The sequence below is a fragment of the Vipera berus genome (assembly GCF_964194415.1).
Source record: "Vipera berus genome assembly, chromosome: 1".
NCBI lineage: Eukaryota > Metazoa > Chordata > Lepidosauria > Squamata > Viperidae > Vipera > Vipera berus.
This window is the reverse complement of record NC_138202.1, coordinates 337105666-337126794: the sequence shown is the minus strand read 5'-3', so window position 1 is coordinate 337126794 and position 21129 is coordinate 337105666. Positions and strand designations below refer to the sequence as shown.

Genomic DNA, 21129 nt, shown 5'->3' with positions numbered 1-21129 from the left:
ATTAATCACAGCAGAAAATTCCATCCCTAATATTTGGATTAAACAGATGCCAAACATTCAGCACTTCAGTTAGAGCAATATGCAGATGGTGCACATGCTACCTGTGCTATCCAGTTTTGTACAGACAAGTAAATAAATACTGCAACAATTCCCAGTCACAAATTGGCCTCACACAACATATTAAAACATGCTTAATTAAATCCAATTCCTGTATTTATGGAACATTCTAAGCACAAACAAATGAAGCATATTAATGTGATAACATAACCTGCTCAGACAATTGTGGGATTCCCATACTATGCCGAGCCACAGAATACTCTATCCTACTTGGGTTCATGATGTGTGAACCATAATTAACCTAGATAGCCCATAACCTAGATGGCCCATAAGGAGACATATGGGCCATCTAGACATAGGAAAGAGGACCAGCAGTGACCCCAGCCTCCACCTGAAATTTTCTTACCTTGTGAGCATCGACTGCCTCCCGGTCTGCAGAAGGACTGCTGGTGTCAACTGGCCCATTAGATGGCATTGTGGGGAAACTGGGGCAGAGGCGGCTGCTACAGATTTTTGCTTCTGGGGCTTAATTTACAGAAGAATCCAAACTTTACCCCAAACTGAAGAGGGATAATGGGAAAGCAGCCCAAGGCGATAAACCAATGCCCCCCCTCTGTTGATGATTCTGCTCTGGTTTTCCTGCCACCTGCAACAGGAAAAGAGAAAGACGAAGGTGAGGCCCAGGCACACAATACATGCACGGAAAGCCACTTTTGAGGGCCTCTCCCCACTTGCAGGCAATCATTAACAAGCCACAGCCTTGACTCAGCCAAACTGGGCCCCTGGTTCTTCAGCCCATACAGTCTCAGCTCAGCAACAGAAGATACACCCTCCTCTTTCAACTTCCCCCAGGCCAGAAACCTTCCCCCTCCTCTGCAATCCCAACCATACTTCCCTTTCCTTGCACAGCAGCACCTGTTGCTACAGGGAAAGTTACAAATCCAGAACAAGCCTTCTTGTTGCAGCCTCCTCTGGTGAGAACTCTTACAACCTCTTTTGAGGAAAGAAGCTAGTGCCAACATGGTGGGGAAGAAAGGGAAGAGAATAAAACGGGGTGGAACTGCACTCCAACAGAACTTTCATCCTGTGTGGCAGGTACAAGCAGTGGAGCTTTCAGCAAGTCACTCTCCCCAGATCCCCAGCAAGCAAACACAAAAAAAGTCAGTGCACAAGGAGAAGCTAGCTTACCGCAGCACACAAAAGCGGCTCTCAGTTTGAGTCTTGTGGTAACTTTGCTTTTTGCCAAACAAACTAGGCAATAGTCCAGCACCAAAGAGTCAACTATCTTGGGACAAGCCCAAGATTCCATCACACATGGCCACTGGGCAGCCTCTAGACCAGGGGTCAGCAACCTGAAACAGTGAAAGAGCCACTCGGAACCGGTTCCCTCACAAAAGGAAAAACTGGGAGCCGCAAAAAAATGTGTGCACATGCACGTACATGCGTGCATGCGCAGAACAGGGCTTGACTGAAGAGTGGAGCCAAGGCGAGATATGCACCTACCCTGCATATTTGAATTGATTGGTTGAACTTTTTTTAGTCCCACTTTTTTTTTTTGGACTGCACATGGCAGACGACTGGGAGCCGCAGGAGATGGCTGAAAGAGCCGCATGCGGCTCTGGAGCCGCGGGTTGCAGACCTGTGCTCTAGACCCTCTGCAGCACGTTTAGATGCCTCCTGCCTCCTAAGAAAGTTCCCTTACTTTGATTGCCTCTGCTCTAAAACCTTTGCGTATCTAAGACTCATCCTCCCAGGCAATGTGAATCTACAACCTTTTCCCCAACACTTCTGCAGCAAATTATACCAACACCCAGTAATACAGAGATTATACACAGTGCTGGATGAAAATGAAATATGCCATGTATTCCAACCTGTATTCATTGTTGCTCGATACACGTACATCCTATATAAACTATCAAGGAAAGTCCTCCGCTCTGAAATGCCATTGTGTGCAAACAGAACTGTAAGACTCAACATTTAATCAAAGGAAATGTTGAAGCCACACAGGTGGTCCTTGACCTCTGCAGTATTTACCTTTGCCTTCCCAGACTGCTCTTTAGCACATTTTCACCATCTGTCTACCTGACAGTACTATTTATGGGATCTATGAACAGGGGCATCTGTGCTGCATGCTTAGCCGCCAGTTGCCTCTCAGCCAAAGTTGATGATGGGCAGGGAGGAAAGGATGGCACCTTATTACAAGAAAGAGAACAACACTAGCCAAGATTTTTTCCCAGCCAAAGGATTTATCTCTTCCTTCTAGGAGTCCATTTTAGTGGCATCTGAAACGTGCTTTCTCTAAAACACATACACACTAATATGCCCATCTATGTGCAAACACACATAGAATGTTGGTATTTTCTAGGATTCCTTGCATATTTTGCTCTTTCCTCCACATTCTTATTCCATGCAAAAAAAACAGCGTGGTTCCCTTGCAACAATTTCTTGTTATTATCACATTTTATTAATTTTTATCAAAATATAAGATACAAAGGAAAATAAAAAGTAACAGAAACTTAGGGGAAGGAAAAAGGAAAAAAGAAAAAAAAATGTGGGTCGAGAAGGGAAAAAGAAAAAAAGGCACTGACTTCAAACTCTTGGGCACAGTAGAAGATACTAACATTACAACCTCAACTTTTTACTTCTATACGATAGTATATACTAGCCATTTCTATTAACAACAAACCTATCTAATCAATAAGAAGAAAGCCAAAATTTCCTTTTCCTATAAAATTTATAGGACTTTTATATAGAAATTCTACAATTTCTATAAATACAGTCTATATGCCCTCCATCCACCAAGCCATAGAAGGACCAAGGCTACCAAAGATGCAGCCGAGGCTACTGTACTGCTGCAGTAGGAGGAGCGGTTAAGTCCCTCTATGCTACAGGAAAGGTCCAAAGAGAATAATCATTTAGTCATCTACTGTTTTGAAGATAAAACACCTTTTCTCCAAAACAGGCGTACACAAACAAGCAGCCCCTATCTGCTCTGGAGGAGCTACTGTACCATTTCCCCTCCCTCAGCCCAATTGCCATCATAGTGAAAGTGCACAGATTTCCCCCCTGGAAAAAGCAGCAGAGCTGTGTACTGATCTCTACCCAACAAGAGATGCTAAAAATAATCAGGCACAAATCAATCCTGTAAAAAAAAAAAGGGAAGGTGGACAGAAGAGGTCAGGTCCACCCAGAAACTCTTCGCAGAGAACCCTTCTGTGGGCCCTGCTGCCAACCACCCATTAGCAAGAAAGGAGATGCTTGCTACCCCCTCCTATAGCTTGTCTTTCAAGTAGCACTGGAGCCGATAGCAAGCCTCAGAATCTTACCACACTTCTTTCCCTTCTGGACTGCTCTGCTCCTGGCTGTCTGCAGTGCGGTATTCTTCCAGAATCTACTAACAGTTCTGTCAAAGCCCCCTCTTGACTAGCCATGGTCTCCTTCCCACTCCTGCTCACTCACCAGAACCCACTCACCAGAGCCCGCATAAGAGGAGGGGCTGTTGCCCAGACAGCTCAGCTTAGTAAGCTGGGAGTAGGGAAGGGCTCCTTCACTGCACGACTTGCTCCCACACAGAAGATACTTTGCCAATCACTTCAAAGCAGCCTCTAAGGACATGGAAGGGACATGCAGGAGGAGCATGCCCAGCTGTTCTAGCTGCAGAGGCTGCACAAGGGTATTTATTTTTATCGGCCACATGGAAAGGAGAAAGTGCTTGACAGGCCTCTGCACCTGCTAGCTCTCCCCCAACTGCCCTCTGGTAGCCAACTAATGCAGAGAGGCTCAAAATCAAAGCAACTGATAATTCAGGTGACATTAGGAGAGCCTGCTAAGAATTTTAGCCATTGAATACAGAACAAGTGCCATGTTTAGTACTTCAAAGAGTTTGTTTCATATATAGACAGGGCATTTTTGTCATAGAATGCTCAGAACGGAGTTCCGGCACCTTTTTTGGATGGAACCTTGTAGGGTAGGCAAGGCGGGTTGTATGACATGTGTGAGTTCCGGCACCTTTTTCTTTTACAAAAAAAGCACTGTATACAGAAATGCCTTCTCATAGGTAAGCCAGCCTACTCAATGGTGTACTGTGGTGGGAAAGTGCAGAAGAATGCAGCTTTGGGATATGTTCAGTGCATGAATGACTGTGATTGTAGATTGAAATCATGTACCTGCTCCTTCCATTCAATGAATTAATAATAGCATTTTCACAGTCTATTATTGTTTGCAACTGAATAGAACCACGGAAGTCAGAAAGTGAGGAAAATGTTCAAGCAAAGAGACATTATCTTCTTCTGCAATGATCATGCTATTATACACTGATGTTTCAATGAAAAAGTTGCTATGCAAGGATACTTGCTTTTATGATTTAAAGGAAACAGTTTTATTTCAGCTGGTTAAAAATCCTTTCTGTAAATGCAATCTATTTTATAAATCGAATAAGGCTTACCCCGGAAAGTATGCATTAAACTGAAGCCATTCTTATTATACTTCTAACAAGTGAAGTATATATTACAGCTGTTTGGCTTGAGTTATAGTGTTATTGTTAATTATTGTTATTACGGGCATAATGGTTTAATTACTTTTTAATTTTTGTATTCTGTTTTTTATTATGTATTGCCCTGTTCACCGCCCTGAGTCCTTTGGGAGAAGGGCGGTATACAAATTAAATTATTAAATTATTAAACTGTTATTGTGCATTTACAGGTATGGGCATGCTTAAATCCACAGCACAATGTCAGAATAAGCTCCTGCACTTGGTAGATTGCTTAGTCTAAAACAGCAAGGCAAAATGGATCCTAGGATAGGCAATCCCCCACTCATACACATCCCCCAGTTGGATCCAGCACCCTTACTGGAAACATGAAACATTAGGATTTTGAGGGCACTGTAGGAGAATCAATGGTGGCAAAAAATAAAAACACATCTGGTAGCATCTTTTCTGGCTAACAAATGTTATTAAAATGCATTAGATCATCAAATGCATAGAGTTGCTGCTCACAAACAGCAACTTATTTATTAAGCCTCTTAATAAAAGCTCTAAGTTGGAAAAAGTGCTACCAGAGGTTCTTGAGGTAATGCCTGAAAACAAAACAGCACAAGATCCCCTCTTAAGTCACCCAATGGCTATACAAAGGAGCAAAAAATAGAGGCACCAGCAGTCCATAGCAAGAAACAAATTAAAAACCTTGTGTGATGCAACTTTGGCATTGGAGCAAGCATGATTTCAATCCTGCTGAGCAGACAAGACAGGTTCAAACAGGGGCCAACTCTTTATCACTTCCCTTCAGCACTGAAAATTTGGGAGAAGCCCTGATCTAAAGATTCCTTTTAGCTATGGTGTCACACTTTGTCTTTTCAAACTCCATTCTCTTTTTAAACCCATCACACCCAGTGCGTAACACATTATATGGCAGTGTAGAATATATTGTTAACTATATAAAGGGTGAAGAAATACTCCTTCCTTTGCCACAATAAGCATTCAACCCAAGGCACCTTTCCCAAATTATCTAGTGCAGCTACATATCTTCAACCAGTCTTGATTTTATGGTCTCCTGATGTGTATCCAGTAACAAATAGTTTGTCAAGGCACAAATGGACCCAGAATATGTGCAGCTGTGCTAATCCATCTCCACAAGCAGGCCTGTGCACCAGGAACACCAAGATAGGCCCTTTTTAAAATCAATTTCTGATAGGAATACACATACAAATGTTCAGGTTGTGGTTGGCATTTAATTCCTTCAGCTTTCTGTATTGGCAATGGTTTAACAACTAGGATGGGTTTAAAAATATTTGGGGGAGAAAAATGTTATTGTTCAGCTTTCATCAATATAATCAGTAAGCTCCCTATGACAGCATTTGGTTAAACATTTTGAAAACTTTATGTTCCATATGCTTTGCATTCCATATGCTATTCTTACTTTTGTTCTTTTTACCATTTGAGCTAGTTTTAAAATATTGTTATTTTGGTCTGTTTCTTGATCTCCCTTTCAAGGAAACAGGATATGAAAATTTTATCCTAATAGATGGGGAGATATGCAGAAAAATATGGAAGAAATGAAATCACAGTTGAAAAGCCAAGATATGCCAGAAGTCCAGGGCCACATCTTCTATAGCCACACACTCTTGTAGCCTTTTGTTTCCTTCACCATCTCACCCCTCTTTCAAATTTTAGAATAACAAAGAGGATTTAAATCACCTTATTAAATGCTACATATGCTATATCCATCACATTTTACTGTAGGGTCCGTGACAAAATCCACGCTATCCAGTATATGCCCAATCTGAATCCTGTGTGCTCAACAGGTCATTACTTGTTAGGCTTTCAAAAGTCACTCATGGGGTAGATTTATTCCAGGCCTAGCCAATGGTACTGCCCACACTGGTAAACAAACATCTCCACACAGGCCATTTGGGGAGAAGAGCTTTAGTTTTATTTTTCAAATTTAGAAACTACCCATCTCCCTCTAAGTAGGAGGACTCCACAGGTTGCAGAAGTACATTGGTCTCTAAAGGATGTTTATGTACTCCTTAATTAAGCCCAATAGGATTTGAGCATGTTGCATCCCCTGGGAACCTGAGCTGAATGTTATTTAAAAAAAGAAAAAAAATACACGATAGCAGCAGCAACATATATATATGGATGGAAAAAGCAACATATATATATGGATGGAAACATGGAAGCTTCTTTTTGCATATATATGTATGTATGTATGTATGTATGTATGTATATATATATATGTGTGTGTGTGTGTGTGTGTGTGTGTGTGTGTGTGTGTGTGTGTGTGTGTGCAAAAAGAAGCTGCAGTTGTACCTGGCAGCTTGATTTACCAAATTGCCTCTGGACCACATGGGGGGGGCACAGAAGTGTATCCAATCTCTTTAATAAAATAATACCAAAGAAAGGGAGGGGGGGGTGAGGAAGAAAATGTCCTCAAGCCCACAACCCCTGGGAAGGGTCTGAACCATAGCGAAAAAGCCATAAAGTTAGTAATTCTCTTCTTGTTCAGGGTTTCAAAGAGAAGGAAAGGGTGTTTTTTTTTCCTGTCCTCCAGAAACTGTCACTTATCACACACTATATCAAAAAGCACTTCTATCCTTGAAGATGACAGGTTGCAGAAAATGTGAACCAGTGAGCACTATAAAAGCTGCAGCAAAACTTTACAGGACAGCAGGGAAGTAAAAAGCTCACAGGAATGAAGGCAAATATACCTGTCCCAGGATAATGTTGCAGGGTGGCCCAGAATGGTTAGAGAGAAGTTCCCTGAGGATGGGCTCCAGCACGAGTCCAAAACCTCAGAAGACTAAACCTCTGGTCCAGGTGACCAACCCAGGTGGGATCCTGCTAAAAAGGTTTTCTTTCCCTTCTCCATCCAATTTCCCCTCCCTACAGTTGCTGTTCCTATTGGAGGATACAGCTACATCATGACTGTGTGGTCTTTTTTATATGCAAAGGAAATGAGTGGGCATCAATTCCACATTTCTGCAATTAGAGTGATCAATTAGATATAAGATGCTCTTGAAAAGAACTTCATTTTGAGAAGCCGGAATCAACTGCCACTTGTTTTCAAACTCAAGATGTAAATTTATTTCCAGATGTAAAACTCTGTAGGATAAGTATGTCTCTCAGAGGAAGCCAGGAACCATGGCTCCTTTAGCTCCACTCAGAAGCAAAACAGCATGAGGACAAGACAATGGGGAGCAAGGGCCCTGTGGACCATTGCAAGAAATAGACATGCCCCCTTTATGGGAGGCAAGATATAGACTTCACATGGCCAAATAACAAATTTGTGGAACTTCTTCTCATGAAAGTTGCTAGTGGTAAGCATGGACAAGCGCTAGACAAATGTAAAGGATTAAAAGCAGAACCAACTCACTTCACCTAATTCATCCATAAGACAGTCCATGTACAGTTGTTATCTGTACAGACGATCCATTGAGAAGCCCATCCCAGTTCATCCCCTTTTCACCCCAGCATATGCTGAGGATCACAAAATCATTCGGAGGAAGAGCAGGGATAACTTTGAGGATTGAGAACAAGAATAGATTGACTTATGCCGCAAGAGGGTGACTCACAACTCAACAAAAGGAAGCCCACTCAAATGTCTGGCTTGCCAGTTACAGAATAGAAAAACTGGTGCAGAGAACAGGTAAAACAAAGCGGAAGTGACTCTCGTACAGCGTATCATGTGCTGTGAAAAGCCACTGCCTGTGTTTTAAAAGATGACCCATTATTGCAGCTGAGTCTTTCTTTCCCCTCCTGCTTTCATGAGTCAGAGATGAATATCTCCCACTGAGAAGCAGAATATAGAGAGCTCCCATAGGACGATGCAGCAATTCAGAGGAAGCACTTGAGTCATATACCCTCTTCTGCAGGCAGCATACTCTGCTAATAAGGATTAAGAAAATTCTATCAGTGGAGCTTCCAGCTCAATCCTTCTATGGGTAGTCTTGTTGAACCCAAGGGGCATCGTTACCTCCAACGTTCTGAGTATGAGACTTGCACAAGGCAAGACCAGTATGAAACGGAGGTAGTGTCACAAGTCTCTGGGATGGGTAGACACAACCATCCTGCTATCACTCCTGATATATACTGTATCTGTAATAAATTTATAGTTACAAGCAATTAAAAATGTTGACCCTGTCCTGCAAAATGAATTTGATTAACTGCAATTATCTGTCATCCACTACTCAGTCAAGCATTCCAAAGGCTGTATGTCCCCTTCAGGTACAAAAAAGCATACCTTTGCAATGTTGTTCCCTCTCACCAAGACAGACAATACCCATCCAAATTAGTAGAGTACCCCCCCAAGAATAAAAAGGCAGGCACAGTGCCCTGGAGATGTAACAACACATTGGGTGGGTGGCAGAAAAAAGAGCCTGGCAGAGACAAAGGGTAGCAAGTTGGGCATATTGCAGCAAGCTACTTTTTTGTCAAAACAATAAAATGTGCATTGTGATATCACACAAGATCTGTCCTATTACATGTTCGTACTCAATACTGCAATACAAGTAAAAAAGGAATGGGGTTTGTGTTGCTGTGTTGCAACACACATTTCATTGTTTGCCTCTATGTGGATGCCCATGGCAGCACGTCATGGTCATGTTACTCTAGGATTTAGCATGATACACACCATACTTTTAGGAAGTGGTGAAGTCAAGATACTTTTTCATAGCCAAACATTCCCTAGAAGCACTTGCTCCCAAGTACTGAAGAACAACAATGGTAATTGTAACTATACAATTTCTGAGGAAAACTTATAAAGACACAGGATTTTTGTTCATTGTTACATTGTTTTATGATTATTTTATTCACTGGTATTGTACATCACCCTGAATTGCTTAAGATGGGCAGTCATATCAAACAAACAAACAAAGTCTTTCCAAACCTTTTAGGAAGATGCTTGAGAATGTATAAGCCTCTCTTTGTCTCCCTTCATTAATTTCCATCATATAACTGATTTCATGTAGGAAAAAGGAGTTTTCCTACTGCAGTTTCCAAAAGGGAACATCCGGCACTCCAAATAACAATGAGGGTCAAGGCATTTCTGAAGCAAACAAGCTTACTAACGGTACAGTCAAGGATTTCAATGTATACACTGAGCAAACTTTATATAACCTCATAATTCCAAAATCAAATTAAATCCAAGATCAAATACTTCATCAAATATAAAGTACAGACAGCATAATTTTGTTCTCTGCCCACTTGCGTGATGTAATGTTCTTGTCTCCATTTTAAATAATGTTGTGTATAAACATTTATTGAGTTTGTTATTCTCTCATAAGAAAGTACTATTATGATCAAGAAATTATATTAGAATTGCAGGATAAAAAATTTAAATGGGAATTAAATGACTAAGAAACTAGATAGTAACTCATATCCAGATGTTAACTTGCCCTAAAATCTGTGCAAATCAAGTTTCAGTTGGAGTACTGTATGTTCATTTCCCCTTAAGCAATGTGACCGTAAGATTAATCTTAATTATCAGACCAAATTTGCTGCAAGCAGATGTTTACATCAGATTTTTAGATTTTGTTAGAGTTGATGCCAAACTGTACTCTGTCCTCAGCACAATTTTTTTATTTGGAAGTAAAGAAAAAACAATCTGAAAGAATAAATGCCCTCTCCGTGACATCATTAAATGTAGAAATTTAAAGGCCTCACTAGGACTGACATGATAACTGCAAACATCCTTTGATCTCTGAGTCAATTTTCTTGCTCTGTACTGCTCAACTTCAGTTCCAATAGAAGAGAACATCTGTAGTGAAGGGTAGTGAATTATGGACTTCTTGGTGCTTTCTGAGCTTGGTTGTTTGTTTGCAACATTTCATTACCCGACTAGGTAACATCATCTCTTTTGCAACTTCAGCCCAAAATACCGCCAGAATCTTTTCTCAAGGGCGACTGCTCTCGATGGGAAGACGTCAGAGCCAGAGCAGGGCAAACAACTTCCTTGTCACAAGTGGAAAGGTCAGGAGGGCTATGCTCTGGTCATAGCCTGTCTGACCGCTGCCTATTTGGGGCTGAGAAAACACTCTGTAGAGGTTTGTGAAAATACTCTCCCCCCAACACATACACACACACACACACACACACACACAGGCACACATAGATCTCAGATGTAATCTATTTTGAGTGAACTTCACAGTAAAAATAACCAAGCAGGCAATGCCTGTAAGGGTGAAAGGCACAGATTGTTCACGACACTGGAGAATTCTGCATGTTCTCCCATGAAAAGGCTGGCATCCCTGGGGGCTTCAAATGATAATCATTACAAGCCACCGGAAGAAGACAGAAAAGTGGCTTTCGCCCTCCAAGTTTGCAAGGCAGAACTGAAATGTAGCAGTTGGCCAAGTTTCTAAATGCAAACATTCCTTTTGTATATCTCTTCCCCCCCCTTCCCCCACTCCCGTGTCATGACAATCAAATTCGTTTCCCTCTGAAACACGAAGAAATTTAGAGATTATCTAACCAAGAGGCAGCCTCACCCCAGAATCTAATCCTGCTTTCCTGAAGGGATGGAGATGAAAAGCCCCTCTCCCAATTCTTCACCAGAGTTATTCTAGACAAGCCACATCATTTATCCCCTCAAATGTTTTTAGACATCTAATTGGAAGGAAAAAAGACTCCTGCAAGGATGTTTCCAGCTGACCCAGCATGTGAGGGGTTATTGAGTACATTCCCCATCTTTAAAAGCTCACAAAAGCTTGGTCCCCTCTCCCCTTATTGTCTGGACCTTTCAAAAGCGCTGGGCCTGAAGAATTGGCTTTAAGGTTTCTAGCAATAAACTACCCTCATTCCAAAACTAGAAAGGAAGGAAGCTCAAGATAGGTAGGAAGAGATGATAGGGCACAGACCTTTCCCAGTCACATCAGGCCTGGCAAAACAGTCAGCAGGCAGCAAACTGGGGGGTTTCCACAAGGAACAGGAATAGGTCTGTGTACAACCTGCTGGTATCAAAAAAAATCACAAATAGCATATATAAAGCAAGAAACGCTATTTCACTCTGTGCATGGAGCAAACATGTGCTTTAGAAGTTGGCCAGGCCATTCTAGATGAAGCATAATCCAGCCAAAGCAAAATCCAGATAATTTAGACTGATCCATCTTTTCTTTCCCCACAACTGCCTCCCATTTTGGAACGGCTCTACCAGAACAACATGGTCTGGATCCATGCACTAACCAAAGAGACATGCTCTAGCTCTATGCACAGAAGAAGCATGTGTGCTATAATCTGTGTATAGACCTACCTATACTGCTTGATCCATGCATAGAACCATACGTAACATCCATTATGCTATTCTGTTTCAGAGTAAGCAATATATAGACTGCGAAAAGAGAATAAAGTAAACCCAAAGAAATAAAAGCATAAGAAAAAAGGAAATGTAGCTAAACCTAGCTATCATTCACTGTATCTTTTCATATATTTTTGAACTTGAAAGCCATTCTTGCTTCCACCACATATATACATCACTTCATACTCTTTGTTGTTCTTTAAATTTGGTACTTCTTTCTTTTTCTTTTTCCTTTCTCTCCTTTCTTTTTTTTCTCAGAATCTCACCAATTTCATGTAACTACAGCTTTTTCAGTCTTCCACTTTATTTTGACACTCTTTATTTCCTCCAATGTTTCACAATATGATCCCGTCATTCTCTTTAATGGTCAAACTGTCTGTGTATTTTTTTTTTGTATTCAATTCAAACAGCATCCACATATTCATGACTTTACCTCTTCTTGTTTCACCATACATTATTTAATGTTTATGTTTTTCCTGATGTTCATTTTAACTTCCAAATAACCAAGTAGGCATAAGCACATTCTAATATTTAGTCATTTCCATTTCTTTTGTCAAATTTCATTCCTAACCACATTGTTGTTAGTTGCGAAGTCGTGTCCGACCCATCGCGACCCTATGGACAACGTTCCTCCAGGCCTTCCTGTCCTCTTCCACCTTCTGGAGTCCATTTAAGCTCACGCCTACTGCTTCAGTGACTCCATCCAGCCACCTGATTCTCTGTCGTCCCCTTCTTCTATTGCCCTCAATCTTTCCCAGCATTAGGCTCTTCTCCAGTGAGTCCTTCCTTCTCATTAGGTGGCCAAAGTATTTGAGTTTTAGCTTCAGGATCTGGCCTTCTAAAGAGCAGTCAGGGTTGATCTCCTCTAGGACTGACCGGTTTGATCGCCTTGCAATCCAAGGGACTTGCAGGAGTCTTCTCCAGCACCAGAGTTCAAAGGCCTCAATTCTTTGGCGCTCAGCCTTTTTTATGGTCCAACCACATTACTTTTCCCTAAATTTGCACATGTGAATAATACACATAAATTCATCCATTTTTTCCTCATCTATATATAACTTGCAATCATTCACTCCTTTTTTCTTGTCAAACACAACCACCTTGGTCTCCGATATATTAATTTTAGATCCACTATCCTCATTGCATCCTACAATCTATCCAATATTCTCTGTGAATCGGGTTTACTGATTCTCAATCAATGGAGTGACATTATCTGCATCCTTTCACATTCACAAACAACACACCCCTAGAGTAACCCACAAATATTCCTTAGTTGGATGTGCTTTTTTTAGACTTTTTTGCCCACTAATTTCCAAAACAATTTGTAAACTTTTCATCAAATGATTGTTTTGCTTCTTTTAATTTTGACTCTTAATTGCTCTCTTAATAATTTTTTCTCTCATCCTCATTTTCACAATAATAGTCTCTTACATTCATTTTTTCCTCATCCACAGTCTCTTTTACTTCATCTTTGCACCCAGCATACTTTTTCACATTTTCCATCAGTGTAACTCCACACATTTATGTGGCTTGCTGTAATATAACTATTTTCATTCTGTAAGAGGCAGCTTCTCCATCTACTTTTCATTCATTTTATTTGAAAATTAAGCTATCTCCTACTACTTTTTATATAGGACTCATACTTTTTTCCTAAAGTCCCACTTTCCACTTTTTTTCTTCCATGCCCATTTTCCCCCAATATCCGCTGCTGAACACTACCAATATGTCCTCTACACAAAACTCATCATTCTTGCATCCTTCAGTAATTCTCTCAGTTATTCATCATACACAATCTAATACATCATACTTTTAGATTTATGTTCATTCCTTTGCCATGTGTGTACATGAATAGATTTATGCTTACACTATAAGCATATATTCACCAGTCACCATTCTCAGGTTGATAAATAGTCAAATCATTTTTCTGTACTGTCTCATCTCACTCTCACCCATCCATTCATATCACCTAACAGAATCATATTTTCTCCTGAACTGCTTTCATTCAGAAACTCATCTCTAACTCTTCCATTATCACCATTCACTGGAGTGTAACAGGTATACGCAATCTATGAATTCTTGCTTTCAAATAAACTACAACTTAATCACACCGATTCATATTTTATGACTTATGTTAACCCAGTCATAATTCAGCCCACTTTCATTTCTCTGCATGAATCATCCACTCCAGTCCACAAGATGATCACCTTCATTCAGATTTTATTTATGTATGATATTCTCCCCATTGTTAGTTTCATTGACATATAATTTGTTTTCCTTTTGTTTCATTCGTTCTTTCATACCGCTTAACATTTACTGTTCTTACACTTCAAGCTGCAATTTTCCATATGCCATGATCATCATTTGAGGGACCCTGTTGACCAAAGCCATGTTATATATTAGGCCAATTAGCTTTGGTCAATTGAGGTCTTCACATAATGCTGTTTAACTAGGTTATACCGGCCTTAGTCTTACCTGTGCCACATACAACAACCTTTTTTAATGGTAAAGAGTGCCAGTTAGTTTTGATACATTTTGGCCAGTGCAAGTTACCAGAGCCCAGTATTACTCCAAACATGCTCATGGTATTCTATGCAAAATAAGATATCTAATCTAAAGACTAACTTGCAAGCCACCATTTTGTTGCCCACATCCACCAACTTGGGAGTATTGCAGTGTAGTGCCATATCTGCAGAAAAGTTTGTTAAATATCTAAAAACAGTGGCAAAAATGGACACTTGAGCATCAAATGTGTTCAACTGATGGGAATGCTAGAAAATGAGCATGCAGTGTTGGCTTCGCTCTGAGCCCTCCAGCTGCTCCTGGTGGGACAGACACCCCCCCCCAAGCCCAGCTCTTCACTATGGAGAGGTAATGTGGTTTGCCAAATCATCACAACAAAAGAAACATAATGTGGGCGAGGGGCAATAGGGTCTCCTCTCTGGAACTAATCACAATCGAGTTGAAGGGGAGATGATTGCACCATCAGAAATCAAGTAAAGTGAACTTAGAAGGAGCAACAGTTCAGGATCTCCTCCCCGCAGTTGGGCTTCAGCCATATTTTCCCCAAAGAGTGACAAACTCTAAACCAGCGTTTCCCAACCTTAGGAACTTGAAGATGCGTGGACTTCAACTCCCAGAATTCCCCAGCCAGCATAGCTGGCTGGGGAATTCTGGGAGTTGAAGTCCACGCATCTTCAAGTTCCTAAGGTTGGGAAACGCTGCTCTAAACAACCCTCCCACTTGATGATAAAGATGCAGCACATCCCCCTGCACCAGCTCCTTTGCGGTATTCCTTCCTTTACCCTTCTTTTACTCTTTTCTATACCAGGCCCCGATTCAACGGGTGGCCAGCTAGCGCAGGGCAGACCACGGAACTGAAGCCCCCCCCCCCACTCACTCAGCCTGGAAGGGAGGAGGAGACATCCGCGGAGGGAGGAGGAGCCAGGAGCCTGGCATCGTGCCAGTCTGAAGCTACGAAGCACGCAAGGAAAGGAGGGGGACTGGCAGTGGCAGACATGGAAAACCGGAGGGAGGGGGCGCTGCGCGCGCGGGGGGGGGGGAAAACACACCCAGGAGGCCCCTGCCCACCTCACGTATCTGTTCTACTCCTAGGGGAAAAATTGAGCCCGGCAGAGAACCCCACCCCCCTCGGCTTGCCCTTCACCGGCAACACTGCAAAGCTTTCAAGGACACAGCTGCGCCCTCCCCCCCCCCCGCACAGAACAGTGACAGCCAGCGCCTCCCCCCGCCTCCGAATTTGCACCAAGCAACGAAGCCTCCCGCACTGGACAGGCCGCTCAACCGGGGGTGGGGGTTGAATGCAAAATGTCTGGAAAACAAGCGCCTGATCTCTGTGAATCATCCCCCCCCCATTGTACAAACGGGAGTGGGGGAGAGACTTAAGCCAACGAAGGGTAGCAGAAGAGGCTGGATAATTGCACTAGCCTCCGCCCTCTCCCGTGCCCGGTCCCAGCTACAGGTGTGCGCGCGGAAAAGCGAGGAGCAGGGCGATGCCCCCAACGCCCAGCCGTGCCCTGCAGCCTCCGGAGAATCCCTCCCGCACGCCCCATAAAATCCCTCCTTGCCTGTGTGCCGCTTCCCTAAAATCTTATCCCGATAGCGCAACGCTTCCCTTCGCGCAGGGATTAACGGGGGGGATGACACCGGGGCCCCCTTCGGTCATGCCAGGCTGCCATTTTTGCCGCTTCGCCCTCCTCCGTTCGCAAGAGAGCGCAAAAGCATTCCGCTTTGCAGGAGAATTTCCTACAGGGGAGGGGGGAATGGAAAACCCCGACAGCTTCCCCCACCCCAATCTTTGCGCGTGTCTCTTTTGTGCTTGCAAAACCCGATGCATCTTTGCAAAATAAATAAATAATAACGCTGTAAGCCCGCTCGGATAAGACACGTCTGCAAAAAAAAAATGAAAAATAATAATAAAACCTCCCCCCCACGCGCACATATATTTACCGACACACACACACACACACACACACACGCATGCATGCATACACACAAGCAAACATTGCAAAGCCTGCCTGCACAAACGCGCTTGGGGGCAGCGCAGCCGCGCTCTTCCCCCCACGCCAAGCCGCTTTCCTCTCCCCCTCCTTAAGGTACGTGAAGTTCAAGTTCGCTGAGATCCAGGGGTGGGGGAGCATTTAAGGCTGGGCCAATCCTAGCGGGGGAGGGGTCAGCCCCTGTCATCTCTCTCCCTCCGCTTTTCCTGATCAGGTGCCAAGAGTGAGTCCCTCAAACTTGAAGGGGGGGGGGGGAGGGAGAGGAACTGAAGCCATGCCAGCAGCCCCCCCAGTTCAGAAAGGAGAGCCTGAAATGTCTGTGCATGGAAGGAAATGCAACAAGCGCCCGGTAGGGGAGGACTGCTGCAGCAATTTTGGCATGCCTGTAAAATACAAGCGGCCGGGGGGGGGGGGGGAAAGAACATCCGCCAGCCTCTTTGCACCAGCCTCTCAAGTCAAAGCAGATTACCCTCCCCAGGGCGGAAATACAGGAAGGTTTGGCCCTGGCATGATGACCCTCCGTACAAAGTGTCATCTGCACCCCCGGCCTGTTCGGGGTTTTACCTTGAACCCCGGCGTTCCTCCTGCAGCTGCTGTTTCCTTCCCGAGAGGGGGGGATCCTCCTCCTCCTCCTCCTCCTTCCGCGCTCCTTGCCTTGCCCAGCCTGTGGAGGAGGCCTCGCCCGCCGTCTCCACTGCAGCAAGAATCGGATCCGACCGGCTCGGATCGGACGCACTCGGCCCGCAGGGCCACTGGAGAACGAGAGAGGGAGCTCGGGAGTACCCGCTGCGAGACAGGCAGATAGGCCAGCCAAAGCTGGTCGGCCCGGTCCTAGCGCTAGCAAGGCTCTCTGGTTTACCCTGCTGCCAAAGAATGTGCTGAGGCCCTCAGCGAAGCTCTGGTGCCTACGAGGCAGTTTCTTTCGTTGCTCCGAGACTCGCCACCAGTTGCTGCGTATCTTTAAGGGCTGTGTACAGATAAACGAGTTCTAACTGACTGATGGGCAAGGGAGGGTTGTCATCCCAGCACAGGTAACCAAAAGAATTGCTCATAAATAAAATCTTTTGAAAAAAAGAGCTTTCCTTTCATCCGGATCTATCGCCTTTTGTGGTTAGTCTGTTGTTGTAAAGCTGTCAAACACACACTTGAAATTAGGGGAAATATCACCTTTTGGTTACTAATTGATTACCATTTGTTTCTGAGAAACACCCCAATGGATACCAGCCCTTTCCTACTGATCACAGTTCATTGGAAATGCGAATTGAGATCTGAGTTTAGCTGTTCATTTTGTTTGCTTTGCATGCATCAAATATGGCAATTTTTGTTACCAGAGATAATTGGTGCAACAAAATGCTTAAATAATTGCCTAGGCCTGGGCAGATTTAAGATCAGTTCCATCCTCACTGGGTAACCTTGGCCCAGGCAGTTCTCAGCCCAATCTACCTCACAGGATTGTTGTGGAAAAAGCCACGTATTCACTACTTTTGCTGCTAGAAAAAAGGAAGATGTTAGGCAAATAATTGAGAATGCCTCTTCCACACACCTACATAGCATAAATACAATTTGTTGTCACAAACCAGGAATGTATACCTGAAGAGTAAGAATTTTACAGGATATTATGCCATATTGTATTTAGTTGGTTTGTAGCCCTTACAATGTGACTCTAGCTATTATGAGTTTTAATTATGCTCTGTGGGTTGATATGTTCTTGAATCCAGTCAATGGTATTTATGTCATGTTGCAGCAAACCACCATAGCTTGGCATGACAAGTAAACATAGTATCTGGATGTCTCTTCTTTCATCATGCTCACCCTGTGAGGTGATCACATCTTTTAAGCATTCACAGTTCCAAGGAGTTTGGAGGGTGCAAGGTGAAGAGAAGCTTCCATGGATGACCCTACCAAGAGGGAGCTTCCTATTCTATTCTTGCTCATCACAAAAGTGTCATCCCCTTCAGTTACTTGTGATAAAAGTCTTTGCAGGAAGCTAATGAACACAGCAAGATTGTTAGACCTGAGAGTCTGAGCTTCATTCATTTCTTTATATTTTTAATTATATAAATTTAAATGGCTATCCACTTTACTATACAACTGGGCAGCTAACAAGAATTCCAATACAATATAAACTTGTCAGGCTTGAAGAATCAGATCCACACATGAAGAGTTTAAACTAGCTATTTGTTGTTCTATTGCCTGATTCACTAGACTCTTCTCAGACCGGCAGTTTTTTCCCCATATGGCTCAATGTCATTCAAGGGGAGGGGGTTTTTACTCTGCCCTCTTGTGCCTATATAATGATTCCAGACTAATCCCCTGCTTGACCTCTCCTCCTCACCGGAACGATCTCCCTCCAACATAAATATTTGTATTTTTTTAAAAAGTAAACACTTTTCAACCAACTAACACAAAATAGCTTCTGAATGTACCAGTAGTATGGGCTCAATTACTATCTTGCCCCCCCCCCAGGGAAAACAGCCAAGATTATTAGGCTTTCCAGAAGGTGAGCTGAGTTGGGGCCAGCCGAACCTTGAACAATGTGGTGTTCTGGAGGGCAGGCACAGCTATGAAAAAGATTCACTTCCTGAGTCCCATTAGATCAGCCGTCCCCAACCTTTACAGCTTGGCAGCCTGGCAGGGAGGAAGAGGGGATAGTTCTCTGTGAGTGGCATGCAGACAGCTCCATTTGTGTAAGGAGAGCTTCACACACTAGTGTGAGCAACCACCACACACAAGAGGAGCTTCGCATGCTTGTACGTGCTTGCCCACCAGGTCAGAACAAGCCCTGGTCTGGTAGTTGGCCTTGGCCCAAGGGTTGGGGACTGCTACATTAGATGAACTTCCCTAAAGGATGGACCATAAGTTGGACCATAAGAAAGGCTGAGCGCCAAAGAATTGAGGCCTTTGAGCTGTGGTGCTGGAGAAGACTCCTGCGAGTCCCTTGGACTGCAAGACGATCAAACTAGTCAGTCCTAGAGGAGATCAACCCTGACTGCTCTTTAGAAGGCCAGATCCTGAAGCTAAAACTCAAATACTTTGGCCACCTAATGAGAAGGACGGACTCACTGGAGAAGACCCTAATGCTGGGAAAGATTGAGGGCAATAGAAGAAGGGGACGACAGAGAATGAGGTGGCTGGATGGAGTCACTGAAGCAGTAGGCGTGAGCTTAAATGGACTCCAGAAGATGGTAGAGGACAGGGAGGCCTGGAGGAACATTGTCCATAGGGTCGCGATGGGTCGGACACTACTTCGCAACTAACAACAACAACAAAAGGATGGGATCCTCCTGGTTAACATAAATGGAAAACAGGTATAAGGTAGTTCCTCAAATACCCTGGCCCCTTTCACTCCTTTCGCTCCTCAAAATGCAGGTTTTTCTGTCAAAACTTTGCCAAAATGCTGCAGCATAGCCTTTGAGATTGGTTTGGAAACTGAAGTTGGTCCAAACTGCAGCAGCCCAGCTGATAACTGGCATAAATAAATTGAGCAGTATATCATGCATTGCAGTTATGCATTGGTCTTGCTGCTGTTTAACAGCACATGTCCTGGTCCACTTCCAAGTGGTCACTAAGAGTCAGTGCTGAGCCAATGTCAAATAATCGATCAATCAACCAAATTGTTGGGTTAACCTGTATCATTCTTCTAGGAGTTTGGGTGGTATGTATAGCCCATTTTCCCCTACAACTATATTTAAATGTGAGAAACTGAGACAATAAAAGGCCCAAAATTACTCAGTAAGTTTCCAAAGCTGAAGAAAGATTTAAATGTGGGATCACTTGATCAGCCTATGACTTTAACCAACTAAGGTACATCTTCCTGGTTTTCTAGAAATGTTTTTCCAAGAACAAAAATGTATTCCATGGATCCGTACAGGAGAGGGTACTTTGTGACTTCTGGTTTGCCATCGCTGCTGCTGCGGCCGCTGGAAGGCAAGCTCTGTCTTCTGTGTTTGGTTTTGTTCCGCTGGGGGACCCTGGAAAGGTTCGAAAGTCACCTTGTAGGGGCGACGAGCAAGGTGGGGACCCCCGCTTGATTGCAAGAGGGTGGCAGCCCCTTCTGCTCGATCTGAGGCAGTCCTCCAAACCGGCGGAGGAAAGACTGGCCATAGTAATACGGCTCCTCACTAGGCTGCAGACAGCCGAAGTCAAACTCGCCACCAAGCACTTTTAAAGCAGTGCGGATGAAACTGAGTGAGATCCGATCTTCTCTTTATCCTAAGTATTTTCTTTTCCTGTAAAAGCTGCCCAAAGTATCTTTCCCCCTGTGAGGAGAGTGAGAAGGGAATTTTTATCCCACTCTCTAAGAATAGCGGCGACTGACTACCCAGGGGAATTAAAGCACTAAAAGAACAACTTTAATCTAATTGGATTTATATATTCCTGAAACTTGGGGACCAAAAATTTTCTTATTTTTATTGGAGACTTGTTTTTATCTACAAAAAAGAAATAAAATTGGAAAAAGGATTATAAAAATTTTGGACTTAAAAAACTTTAAACACCATCGGTGACATCTTGTGTCGAAGTTTGGTATTACAACTTTTTATTTCCTAAAAGAGACTTGGCTCAAAGCCCAGACTTTAGATAAGGCTCTTTTGTCCTTGGTAACACCTGTGAGAAACTCAGCTGTAAAGAGAACATCTGGGCAGCATAACTGGCCTATTTGAACTATGAATGTAAACCTTTGCCAACTTTCAGAGTTATACGTGGGGAATTGCCTTCCTATCTCTTTATTTGAGGAACGTTGGTTACTATGAGAGATGAAGTACCTTGGA

At 43.2% G+C, this 21129-nt stretch overlaps 1 protein-coding gene across 7 annotated transcripts in view; it reads right to left on the bottom strand.

Annotated features, from left to right (window-relative positions):
• The window catches only part of DNMT3A (DNA methyltransferase 3 alpha), a 116080-nt gene extending 98795 nt beyond the window's left edge, over positions 1 to 17285 (bottom strand). For 6 of the 7 annotated variants that reach the window (XM_081340158.1, XM_081340161.1, XM_081340162.1 and 3 more), the window contains exons 1-2: positions 16925 to 17285; positions 464 to 703 (exon numbers count right to left, since the gene is read on the bottom strand). In XM_081340158.1, the coding sequence (XP_081196284.1) occupies positions 464 to 532 (69 nt within the window). In that variant the 5' untranslated portion in view covers positions 533 to 703; positions 16925 to 17285. Of the gene's footprint in view, positions 1 to 463; positions 704 to 11409; positions 13137 to 16924 lie in introns of those variants that run through there. The other variant, XM_081340159.1, reaches the window with a different exon arrangement.
• Between the last annotated feature and the right edge of the window lie 3844 nt (positions 17286 to 21129).